At 42.8% G+C, this 12704-nt stretch overlaps 1 protein-coding gene across 3 annotated transcripts in view; it reads right to left on the bottom strand.

Annotated features, from left to right (window-relative positions):
- Nucleotides 1–2138: 2138 nt before the first annotated feature.
- The window catches only part of LOC134530101 (protein phosphatase Slingshot), a 219616-nt gene continuing 209050 nt past the window's right edge, over nt 2139–12704 (bottom strand). For all 3 annotated transcript variants that reach the window (XM_063364697.1, XM_063364696.1, XM_063364698.1), the window contains 5 exons: nt 12244–12438; nt 9425–9694; nt 8162–8308; nt 6353–6780; nt 2139–6078 (listed from right to left, as the gene is read on the bottom strand). In XM_063364697.1, the coding sequence (XP_063220767.1) occupies nt 4238–6078; nt 6353–6780; nt 8162–8308; nt 9425–9694; nt 12244–12438 (2881 nt within the window). In that variant the 3' untranslated portion in view covers nt 2139–4237. The remainder of the gene's footprint in view (nt 6079–6352; nt 6781–8161; nt 8309–9424; nt 9695–12243; nt 12439–12704) is intronic.

Here is a 12704-nt window from a genome sequence, read left to right as displayed (position 1 = left end):
TCACGCGCAAGAGTGTAACTATCGATACACAGCGACGTGCAAGCGAGACAGGATACAGAGTGATACTGAGACAAAACTGGGATGAAACGTTGATCTGCTAGAGAAAGGCAAGAGAAGATACTGTGGAAATGGAGATAAGAGAGGAGACCTGGCAGATGAAAGGAAAAGAGTACAAAGTGTGAGAAAGGAAAGAATAGGAAGATTGAAGAAAGAATGGTGCAGAAACACAGCTGACCTGACAGCACTTCATTACATCCGACACTAAACCATAAAGAGAAAGTCAGAGTGAGACAAGAAAAGAAGAGGGCAGCAAGGAATAAATGTTTCTTGTCAACAAACCTTCATAGACGGTATTCACAGAAAACCAACTGTTGGAGTCCCAACATCAGTTACAACTGTGCCTACGAAGGAGACATCACTCAACACTCCGTAACGTTCCATTTAGACTGTGCTTTTTGTTTTTCCATCCAGCAAGTCTCCTCGTAAAGAGTAGTGAGCTAAAATTGTAGCATACAGTTACCTGTCTCTTCTGCCATCCTAATTGAAGTAATCTTCGTTCTCTTCTTGTTGAACTAAACCTATGTATTTTTTGTTCACCACTTGGCATTTTTCTTGATCGTGTACTTGTATTATGTACATGTTTGTGCAAAAGGGAGAGTTTTGGTATGACTTGTTGCTAACCCACTCTCTCATCATTCCGTGAAAATTTACATTTCCAAAGCACGGTCAGAGTGCATAACCAAAATATTAAATAAACTGAATGAATAAACATTTCCCATTACTTTAGGACTATTAACAGACTGATTTTTACAGAGTATACATTACGAGTATTTGGCCTTTACTTTCTTGCACATTTCATCATCTAATTTTCAATACCTATGAAATGCAAAATAAAATGTGACAGTTCTCCAAAAACCCAAAACTCAGAAAGGTAAATTGTAGTGATAATAACATTATGTATACAGAGGTGCCTCCCCCCCCCCCCCCAAGAAATTTTTTATGCCATTTTCTCAATGATTTACTCAATTATTTTATATTATTACACTTTTTTAGTATTATATTTTATCACATTTTTCATTAACTAAAAATGATTTTCTATTAATAATTATGGTCATATCAGTTAATATTTCCATCCTGAACCGACAGATGCCAAACTGCTTTTGTTGAGAAAAGTGCGGGGTTGCCAATTTGATTTACAAGATCCCTTTCAATTATCAAAGCACCAGAAACGTATTTTCACATCATTAGAAGCTATAATTATGTAAATAATATATACATTTTTCTCATCTTTTAACCCCCCCCCCCCCCCCTGAAATTTTAATGACGCAGTCTGCGTCGTTACCCCCCCCTTGTGGGCACCCCTGATGTATAGAATACTTAACTAAATTAATTTATTTTGTTTGTTTGGTTTTTTTTAAAAGTTGGTAACATTATTGTAAAAAAAATGTTTCTTATGACTAAGGCAAAAACTTGTAAGGCAACATTTCAGTTACCAACATTTCATTTATGATGCAATTTTTGTTTTAAATATACAAACTTTTAAATTAATTTTTTTTCTATAAATTATTTTAAGTTCAGAACCATTACTTTTAAACAATCCAAATGTTCAGCAGGAACTAAGTTGTTGGAGTTACTTTTTTATTTATAATTTAACTAAAAGGAAAAGAAAAATAATTAGGTGTTCCAATTTAAAAAAATATTTTAAGAGTAACAAGACTGAGAATGGCAAGTCGTTTGCTGCATTACAACAAGAATTGTGTAATTAAATTTAAAAAAATTACTGATCCCCTGCAGACTTATAAAAAACCATTTTTATTTCAAAACCAAAATTTAAAAAAAATTGAAATGAATAGAAATGTATGGAGAAAAATGAATATTACTGAGATACAAACTATCTTACAATTCTGATATTACTGGTAACAGATAAAATTATAATTGTAATAAAAAACAGTACCACAAGCATATACATGAACATTTAAACTTTTACTGGAGAATTTGAAAGCAAATATGACTACTTTGTGAACATCTTCAAATCCAATACCCTAAAAAGAAAGAGAAATTAATAAAAGGAAATGCACAGCCTGATTATGAATTAACGAAATGGGATTTGAGGAAAATAATAAAATAAAAGATCGAAACAAGCTTTGAACAAGGTGTGTACTTACTTCATACATATCTATGGTACAAAAAAAACTATTATTTTACAAACAGATAACACAGAAACTTCAATACAATACTGTTGGGGGATTGAAAAGCTCAAAATCACAAATTTTTTTTTATTTGAATGTTGTGAAACAAACAGCTTAAGAATGAAAATTTATGCAACTCAAATTACAAGTACAGTTTGTTTAATTTTAAAATTACTATTCTATCATGTGCATCATAAATTATACAACACCAAAAAAAATGCTGGCCATTGTGCAATGCTCTTAATTCACAATTTGTACGTAAACATCACAGTATATTTCATAACACAAAACTAAATATAAAATTAGGAACAAAAATTTAACTGCAACGTATAAAGATTGAATAAATAAATATTTACAGTGCTAAAGCCACATCCATTATGACTAACATGAGTGCAGCCTTCGAAGACAACTTGCCGGTCATCGCGCGCATCACATTGCACAATGTCCAGAAGCGATGTTCACAACATCAATCACAAGGTTTGAGGGAACAGACGACAAAACAGCCAACTCTTTGTGAGCCCAAGCTTTGCCCCCGAGACAGAGAACACGACACGCAAGCAAACATTCTCACAGACGCAGCTGTGTACACACACATTCACGCACACGCACTCGTGCAATGCAACAGGACTAGACTTTTACACCCGCACAACTTCTCCCATAAGACACTGGGTACAACTAGGTATAAAAACAATGACTGCTGCAGATTGAGGCTTTGCCAACGTGAAACCCGATCACCATTACGTCATGGTTCCCAATCCTCGATAACTGTCGTCGAAAACCCCACGATACTCTGGTTGACAAACTACACTCGTAGTACTGAATGTCATTAAGAATTTTTTAAGCCTATTGTCACGAAACCAGCACTGAAAAATAACTTATGATTCTAAAAAAACTACTTAACTATGAAAATAGCTTTTGAATGATAAAGAACAATAAATCAAACACAATTATTAAATGACATTAAAAAATATTGGTTTCACTATGAATGCGCAAGGTTCCATTTTGATAGCTATGCCAATGTATATTTCATGAACCAAAGTCAAAATATTCATTTACTAGAGACAAAATTCAGTCTCTGTGTCTTCAAAATAAATTATAAGTAACAATTTAAAATTTAACAAACGTAATCTCTACACGCAAAGCAATGCGTAGTTAACTGAAACCAAATTTGAGCGAAAGCCTCAAAAACCACAGCAGCCATGTCATATCTACAATGAGTGCCGTAATCGTCAACTCTGCTCTAAATTACAAGGCCAGAAGTTAAAAAAATAAACAAACACTCTCCAATGTTATTATCCGCACTTTTAAAGCACTAGAAACTTTAATAACAACATCACTTAGTTTCCATCACAAATCTGCCAACTTTTATTATGTCACATGGGAAAAACACAGCATAGCACACATCTGGCATTACAGCTACCTACATTGCAACTATTTCCCTGCAGAATAAATTATTACAAGTTTTCCAACTTCAAAACACAATTTATTTTTACTGAAACTGTAAATCTTGTGAACCCCTAGTTAAATGTATTTGATACACTGCTGATTTAAAAACAATAAAACACTTATTTATTTCCCAGTGACAATGTTAAAAACCAAGTAAATATGTCATTATCTTAATCTTCCACGAGATAATTAAAATTTTTTGGCATCAATCACAATACAGACAGGCAATCAAATTTGCGTAGTAAAGAGAAGTCCAAATAAAATATATAGTACGTTTTGATAATTATTCTTGTCATGTATTTTTAATCTCAATCTGATATGTTTTAAGTGTTCAGATATGTGTCAAAACAGTCACAAAAAGATTACACTTATTTAACTCTGCTGAATTTCATTCAAAATCAAAATTAGGTGCCAAAAAGACTACAGTACGCCCACAAAAGAACGTATGTTTAGTATCGATATTGGTTTTTCCCACTACTTTAGGGAAAATTGTTGTGATTAAGGCAATTATTAAAAACAAAAGCACAAAGTAACCATGACAACTACGAAAATAAAAAAAAACACAGACGGTATTGAGGATCAGTCTTGTACTGCGGAGGTGTTCAGGCGTGGTTGTTGGCGGTGAGGAGCGTCAGGGGGTGCGTACGGCCTTGCTGCTGCTTCTTGCTGGCCTTGGCCATCACGCTCGCCAGCACGGCGCCGCGCGACGGCATGATCGAGCCGTGCACGACGTGTGGCACGGGCGGCCGGCGCGGCTCCGCGTTCCTCAGGTTGCACAGCAGCACCGCGCTGACGTGCGAGGGCCGCGGAGTGTCCGGACCAGGCCTGCGCAGAGCAGACGTCTTGAGGCTCTCCGACGCGAACCTCTGCCGCGCGGGCGACGCCTGCGACGCCAAGTCCTCGAGGCTGCCCGGCGACCGACACTCCGGGTGGGTGCTGACCGGAGAGGACGGCAGGCTCCGCACCTTCATGCCCTTCGGCTGCTCCCCGCAGTCGCTACTTTCGCTCACCGACTTCTCCCGGTCGGGGCGCGCACTCGCCGATTTGGCCTCGAACTCCTTCTTGAGGTTGCGCACTCGCCCGAGGGTGCTCCGACTGCGGTCCGGAGACCTCGAGGACGGGGGAGACTCGGGGTCTCTGGTAACTGTCTCCACGTCCTCGAAGGCCTTCCGCTGCTCCCTCACGGAAGGACACTGCATGGAGCTGATGACGTTGGGACTAGAAGGTGAGCTGCACGCGTCCTCACCGGCGCCGATGAGAGTGATGTTGGGCTGCGACGCAGAAGTGTTCACGGCATTGCCCATCTCCGAGGAGGCCCACTGCGGGCCCCCCAAGACGGGCGTCGAGGAGTAGTGCACCGGCTCCGCGGGGGACGGCGACGACGGCTCTTGCGAGTCGGGGCACACGCGCTTCACCGTTCCCGTGCCTCCCTCCAGCTTCTGCTTGGTGCGCTTCACGGTGCCCGGGTGCCACGGGATCTCGTCCCGGTCGTACGGGAACAGCCCGCTGCTCCCGAGAGGGTCCACGGTGCGCTCCCCTCGCTCCGCCACGCACTGCATCCCCGGACGCATGTCGTAGGAGCCCCAGGAACTGTTGCGAGACGGCAGAGTGCCCCAGCGCGCGTCGCCGGAGCCCCAGGAGCTCTGCCGGGACGGGGCGTCCCCCAGCACCACCGCACTGTCGTACGACCCCCACGAGCTCTGGCGGGACGGAGCCTCCCGCACCGGAAGTGCAGGCTCCACCACGCTCGGCTCCGCGACCGAAGGGGGCGGGATGGTCGGTCGCTGCTGCCGCCTCTCCTCCCGGTCAAAAACCCTGTCCAGCTGCGCCGAGAAAGGATCCCCATTTTTGCGCGGTTTGACGGTTTCCGTGGGTTCCAGCTTCGCTTCCGACACGTACGTCACGTCTCCCGAGCACTGCTTCGACGTGTCCGACGAGTAAACGACACTCTCGCCGTTCGACTCGCCCGGGTCCCAGATCTCCTTCTTGACTAGCACCGCAGTGAGCATCTGGGGAGCAGGCTTGGTCCTCGACACCACCGGGCCCTCCTCCTCCCCTCCCTCACACTCGCTCGCGTCTCGCAACCTCTCCCCAGGCTCCCGCCCCACCGTCCTCGCGACCTCCTCGCCGGGGTCCGTGGACGACTCCTCGCCGCACTCGTACTGCGAGGTGAGCCGCAGGACCAGCCCCCTGCGGTCGGGCCGGGCCCGCCCCTCCAGCTCGCTGACGCGGTGCCTCACCGAGGACGCAGGCAGGTACACCACCTTGTTCTGGGACACGCTGTAGGCCTGGCCGTTGCCACACGGCATGCGCACGTTCAGCGTGTGGTTGCGAGCCTCCAGGAAGGAGACAGGCAGCGCACCCTTCACGTACGACGGGGAGCCCGCCCGGGCGGGCGACGGAGCTTCCAGATTCAGCTGCTCCAAGGACACAGACACCGGGCCTGCCACACACATCAGCGAGTATTACTCTCTCGGCAAAACTTAATTTCTAAAAGTACAAAAATGCTGTCATGGAAACAAAAAACGAATAAGGCATTCTTATTGATATGAAACTCACCTACAAAACATATGTTACCTACATTTATAATGCAACAGAACAAAAAATATTATCAATCTATTTATTATTTGTGTGTGAAGTTTCTACAATGATCATATTATGTCTCTTCAGAAGAAAGTTCAAAATGTGAATGTTTAAGATGGAGCGTAGGCACACACCTGGGACAGAGAAGGGGGCGGCAGGGGCGTTGGTGTCCGGGGACCAGGACTTGGGGCGCGCCCCCGAGCGCGGGGGGTCCCGCCCCGCCAGCCCCCAGTCCACGCACAGCAGCTCCGGGTCGGGGGCAGAGGACGAGCCCCCCCCCTCCCGCACGCCCGCCTCGCCCGCCACGCCCGCGTCCAGGTCCGTCTCCGACTTGGACCTCTGCAGGCGCTCGCGGTTCCTCATGGCCGCCAGCATGCCCTGGTACGTCTCCAGCTGCGCAACGAAGCTGCTGTTGGGCTTGACGCAGCTGCGCCGGGCGCGCACGTGCGCCAGCGCCCGCGCCAGGTCCCAGCTGAACGCCTTCATCGCGTACGCTATCACCACGGACGCTGAGCGGCTCACACCCATCTTGCAGTGCACCAGCACCTTCGAGCCCTGCTTCCTGCGCACACAACCGTCCCGCATTCACGTCCGTGCTTACACACAGTCAACGCCAACGCCAACACCACTGCTGTTCTCGGGAGCTCAGCAGTAAGGAATCACTACAAGATGGAACAAATACACCAACTGCACAAGTTAACTTATTAGCGAATAGGAGTGCCTGTCCAGAAGTTATATATATGTAAGGTCTTTGGTGCACCTAGTGGGTCGTCCGTGTAGCCCTGCACGCCATTGGCTAGTGGTCGCCGCGCAGCGCAAAACTGTGGCGTCGGCGAGGTGCCGGGGAGAGTCGGGAGGAGGCAGCCACTGGGAGAGGACGGACCTGCGCTCATGACGCCTCGCTCGCGGGTGGACCCACAGTCGCGCGACACGCGTGTTCATGTGTAGGAGTAATCCTAATAAATGGGTTCAAAAGCACTTTATGCGCATTATTATTAACTCGTCTTCGGTAATTCCCGATAAACGGCACACCCCCTCCCCTTGTCTGTTGGGGGCGGGCGGTACACCAGGGGCGGCAGTGCTGTGCCGAGGCACGGTGACCAGGATCCGTCAACGGCAGCGAAGATCAGCCGTTACATATATCTTGTTGCACTTTTGTGATTGTATATAGTATATACATATTTTTTTTAAGTGCATAGGTAACTATCCCTACTTGAAGGTGGACTATCGGTGGAACCTTGCCGTAATGCTCCAAGTTGACATCAGCAAAAAATGAGTTAACACTTCATTCTTTACCGAATACATGTGTCACGATAACTTGATTCCAAGAGGCACAACAGATTCAGTTGCAGAATCCGGCAATGTCCCGACTAATTATTTTTTATTGGATGATGTAGTCTTGCATTCCAAGTCATATTATAAAATAAATCTACTAGTATTTAAAGGTGACATGTGTAAGTTTTTTTTTATTTGCCCTGAAATATTAAATAAATTATTTTCTCCCAAAATAATTTAGAATATAAGTATTTTCCTGGATAAAATTACACAAAAATAGGAAAAACAACCTACAATACTAGCCAATTTGAATAATTTTAACTTCCTCTCCTAAATTTAATAACCAGTAACAATGAATTGAACTCAGCAGTGTGCAACCTCTAATGTGTGGGACCTTAACGATACATTCTCTTGTATTCTATATTTTTATTTATATGTAATGAATTTCATTGCAAAAAAAATTTGCTCTCAGTATTTTTAAAAAAGCTTCCTAAGCAACAAAACATTTTCAGAAAATAATTGCACTTTTTAGTATAAGAATGAGTCAAATTTGTCAAGAATACTACAACACACTTTTTTTTTATCATAATAAGAAGCAAATAATGCTAGCCATAGAGGAAAAATGAAGACAGAATAATTGTACACGCAGTGGTATAGGATAGCTCTACCTTGCCTGAGAGATGTACTTGAACGTGTCATCCCAGTGCTTGAGCAGGTCCGTGGCCTCGTCGTCGTACACCCGGATGTTCAGGTAGTTGAACATTCCAGGGAAGAAATTGTCAATCTCCCGCGTCACGTTCAAGATATGGCCGACACTGGAAGACAAGAGCATAACTAGTTCAGTCATGTTTCTATAAATATCAAGTATTATAAATTAACATATTTCTATGATCCTTCGTCAAAAAGAAAAGAATGTTAATTGTAAAAATCTATTGTATTAATTACATGTAAGAGTTTAAAATTGCACATTATGTATAATAAACCTTTAATTAATTAACAAATCAACTCCAGACATTTTTATTTCAAAATAATGGCAAGAAGCAAACTAATATTTCTTTTTGATAACTAAATAATGAGAGCCAAGGCTTCACAATATATATATTTTCAAAAAAAAAAAAATAAAAAAAAATTTATGAATTGTAAGAATAACAAACCTTTTAATGGTTCATCGACAACATCTGTTCAAACGCTTTTTATTAGGCTGGTGTTTTCAAAAGGAACATTTATTTTTTCAGATCCACATATAAAATTATTTTAGCATGGAAATTAAATTATGTTTCACTGGTTGTGGCAGCAGGCCTGCACTCACAGTTATATCTGCAGGAGTGAACCTTAAGCCGACGGGCATTCCCAAATCCGGTGAGCTTAAAAATTTTACGCAACACACTAGACTAAGAAATAAAACATACAATATGATTCACGGGAACTGGGAAAGAAAATACCAAGATCTGCTATATAGTGAGTGTTCTATAGTTCCAACTATATAATTAGTGTAATTTTTTTTCCACGCATATGATGATGACTTATTTATGTACTCCAAAATAAAACCACTGTAGATAATAAACACAGCAATCACAGCATAAAAAAAAACAATGCTACTGGCAAATCTACCATTGAATGTTAAGAACGATAATTGCTTGTTAGCACAAAATAAAAAACAAGATTACTTCTATTTCTACTAGGAGGCTGTGGACTTGACAGGACTGCAATGCAAAAATTTGTTTTTCATATTACAGCTGAAAGAACAAAATGTAAACTAGATTTGAGTAGGCAAAATCCAGTATTAGTAGTCTTTACAGTGGACAAACACATTAATTTAATATACACAAAATTTTTATCAGAGATTGAATTTCTTTTAGTACCGCACAAGTGTAAATTATTTCACGTAAAGTGTGTCTGTACTCGATCCTGCCGGAGCGCGAGAGACGCACCCGTTCCTCTGCAGCTCCTCCAGGTTGGAGGCGTTCCACTCGGAGCCCAGGTACACGTGGTCGAAGACCTCGGTCGCGGCGTCCATCTGGCCCAGGATGGTGAGCATCTCCTGGTCGATGAACGGCTTGAACTCCCCCAGGTCCATGTTGAGGTCCTCCTCCAGGCGGCCGCGGATGTACTTGGAGGTGACCTCGTCCAGGTCCACGGACATCATGATCTCCTTGAGCGTGGAGCGGATCACCTGCTCCGTCTCCTCCCGCTGGCGCGGCCTGCGAGCACGGTCGCACTCACCGTCCCGCTCCACCGTGGCACAGCGTGGTATCACACATCAACACTGCCGAGAGCGCGAGACCTAGCACGCGCATCAAGTTCTGCCGTTCCCGATTCACCTTCGGCCAACCTCGGGATATGTTTTATTTTCGCTAAGGGAAAATGAATTCAAATATTAAAAGTGGTCGGTCAGGTTAGCTACATTAAAACACTTTAAAACACTATGGACGGTTAGTTATGTTAGTACAGCTACATTAAAATAAACAGAGAAATATAAATATATATATAAACAAACCCGAGGTTGGCCGAAGGTGAATTGTTCGGGAGTGTTCGGGCAGGGACAGAACTTGATGGACATCTTAGGCTTCCCGCAGAGAGCTGCCATGGTAAAGCAAGGACAATAAAAAAGAAAACTTCTTCAGTATCTCAGAGGAGGCTGCCACTTTCTTTTATATTTAAATTTCTGCAGTATATTTCTTAAGTTGCTTTTTACTATCGTTTATTTGAAGCATGCTATGATTTCATTTAAATGTATATTTTTAACTCATTAAGTTGGATATTTAGTTTATGAATCTGGTACATTTTCTCGTAAGAACCTGTCAGGTTGGTATCATAAGTGTATATCTCCAGAACATACCAAAAAATTTAAGATTTAATTTATAATTTTAGTTTAATTGTAAGTAATATTTACCTATAAGTTTTACATATTTTTATCTTTTATTTTAAGTGCTTCTTGGGCTTGCATATAATTATTGGTGTGTGGTTGAGAAACTAAACCAATGAGTAACGGTTTTGCAAGCGAAGAGCGCGCTGGGAGCACGCCTCGCGGAAGCCAGGCCAGTCGCCGGCGAGCGCTCACGGGACCAAACGTGGCGTGCGCAGCGCGTGTAACAAAAATTACATCAACAAGACGAGCCACAAATGTACAAGCGATGTACTGGGAGTGTAATGCAACTATCAGGGTCCACAGTGTTTTTAAAGTGTTCACATCCAAAAACAAAATGATAAATTTACGAGTGCATGAAGCATTTGTATTAGGGCGTGCTACTGGACGAATCAGCGATGTAACGAATCACGAGTTCGCCTGTAACGCCTGTGTTTTCCTAGTTAGTGATCTGGTGCTAAGCCATGCTCCGAGTCATGCCCTTCTGTGTCGGGCAAGACGTTGCCGCACACGCCTGCAGTCAAAATTGCTGGACAGATCGCCAGCCTGCACTTCGGACATGCAAGTCAAGTCTTGGCCCAGTCGCGGTTAAGGATTTAGCAAGAATATTTTCAAGATTTAATTTACATCCTGAAGTTAGTGTGAATTGGACGACAATGTTTTTGTCCCGCAGCAATTTGTTTTGGCAAATTAGTGACCCAGTTATCAGCCCCAGTAAACTGTAAAGCACGGAAATTTTATATAATGAGCTAGCTAGCAAGAAATTTTGAATGCAGCCCACTCCGATAATTGTGAATTTAGGATCCTTTTCTAACTATAAAAAAGTTACGTAGTACAAACTTTGAGAACTATTTTAATGATTTTAAATAATGTTTACCTTTTCATGTTAATTATTTTAGTTTTTAGTTGAATAGGTTTGTTGGTAAATATATACCATGTTCTACTATTTCTTAAAAGGCTGTGCACAGTTGTTCAAAATTCAATGTCGTTTGTGCTAAACATATTTTTTAGGCATTTAATTTTAGTGTATAGTTTAGTAGATTTAAGTTGTAACATATTTATAGTTCATCCAAACTATAAGTCATGCAGCCAACAACTGGCTCTATGTATTTGTTTTGATTTGGAATTTGTTTTGCATTAAAAGGGCCAACAAGTTAATTATAATTTCATTTTATTTATGCCAGCTAACATTAACTACTCGGTCCTCCGTAATTTTTTTTAAACTTTTCTTTGCTATTGATTTTTTTTTTGGGCTCATGAGCTTGATTATAATGAGCAACTACGATAACTGCAGCAAGCTATCATTAGTTGGTTTAATCAATTTTATTTTGCAACATTTTTGATGCCATGCTTAAATCTTGACTGCTCCTAGCAAGTCGTGGGAACTGTCACTGCTCTTTGTCACCACGGAGGACAATGACAGAACAAGATAAAAGCTATGAAAGTAGTGAGTGTGGAGAACAGTTTTAATGTGAATGAAGTTGAATAAGAAAGCAATTACTTTTACATGATAGCTAACCATTCATGCATCTCCTAGGGCAATAAAAAGGGGAAGTGACATACCTGCCACCTCCCAACAAAATTTTCCTCCTTATAAGTACTGTTGGTCTTATTACAATCACACTATTGGATCCCATCACATTACAGATGGGATATAATATTTGGCGCATTCAGTATTTAATTAATATTAAGATTTTTGCATCAACTGAAGGCAAATTTGTGATTTTATTAAGCAATCTGCTTGTGAGTTAAGATGGAACATGAGTGTAGCAATGGGCCACACGAGGTGTAGACAGAGCAGGCGCACACTTGGTGCGCACAGAGTATAGCAATGGGTCACGAGCATAGCAATGGGTCACACGAGGAGCACACAGAGCAGCTCACTTGGTGCGCACGGAGTCGGGCGAGGGCGGGCGGCGCGACTCGAGGCTGTCCATGGCGTGCCACTCGTTGAGGCATGAGCGGTCCGACTCGATGCGCTGCTCATAGTAGCTGACCCAGTCGTGCGTCAGTCCGCCCAGGAAGAAGTTGAGTTCGCGCGCCTTGGAGCTGACCTTGTGCAGGGTCTGCAGCGCCGACCTGCGACAACCAGACCACCCTCGTCACCACGCTGTCTCGCTTCTTGTGATGGCAAATTTAGTGTGTGTTGTACTAATGTTGGTACAAATGACGATTTTTTTTTGTAAAAATATTTTGCAGTCTCAAGTGTGATAAAAATGGGGACGTAACAACAGTGGGGGGGAAGGGTATATTGCCCCCCCCCCCTTCTGAAACCTTGAAGTGGGGGCAAACGGGGGCAAAGAAATTGCTGTGTAATCAATTTTTAGATAATAAAACTGCTTAAA

The sequence above is a fragment of the Bacillus rossius genome, chromosome 3 (genome assembly GCF_032445375.1).
Source record: "Bacillus rossius redtenbacheri isolate Brsri chromosome 3, Brsri_v3, whole genome shotgun sequence".
Lineage (NCBI taxonomy): Eukaryota > Metazoa > Arthropoda > Insecta > Phasmatodea > Bacillidae > Bacillus > Bacillus rossius.
The sequence above is the reverse complement of the archived record's forward strand: the minus strand, read 5'-3'. Positions and strand labels throughout refer to the sequence as shown.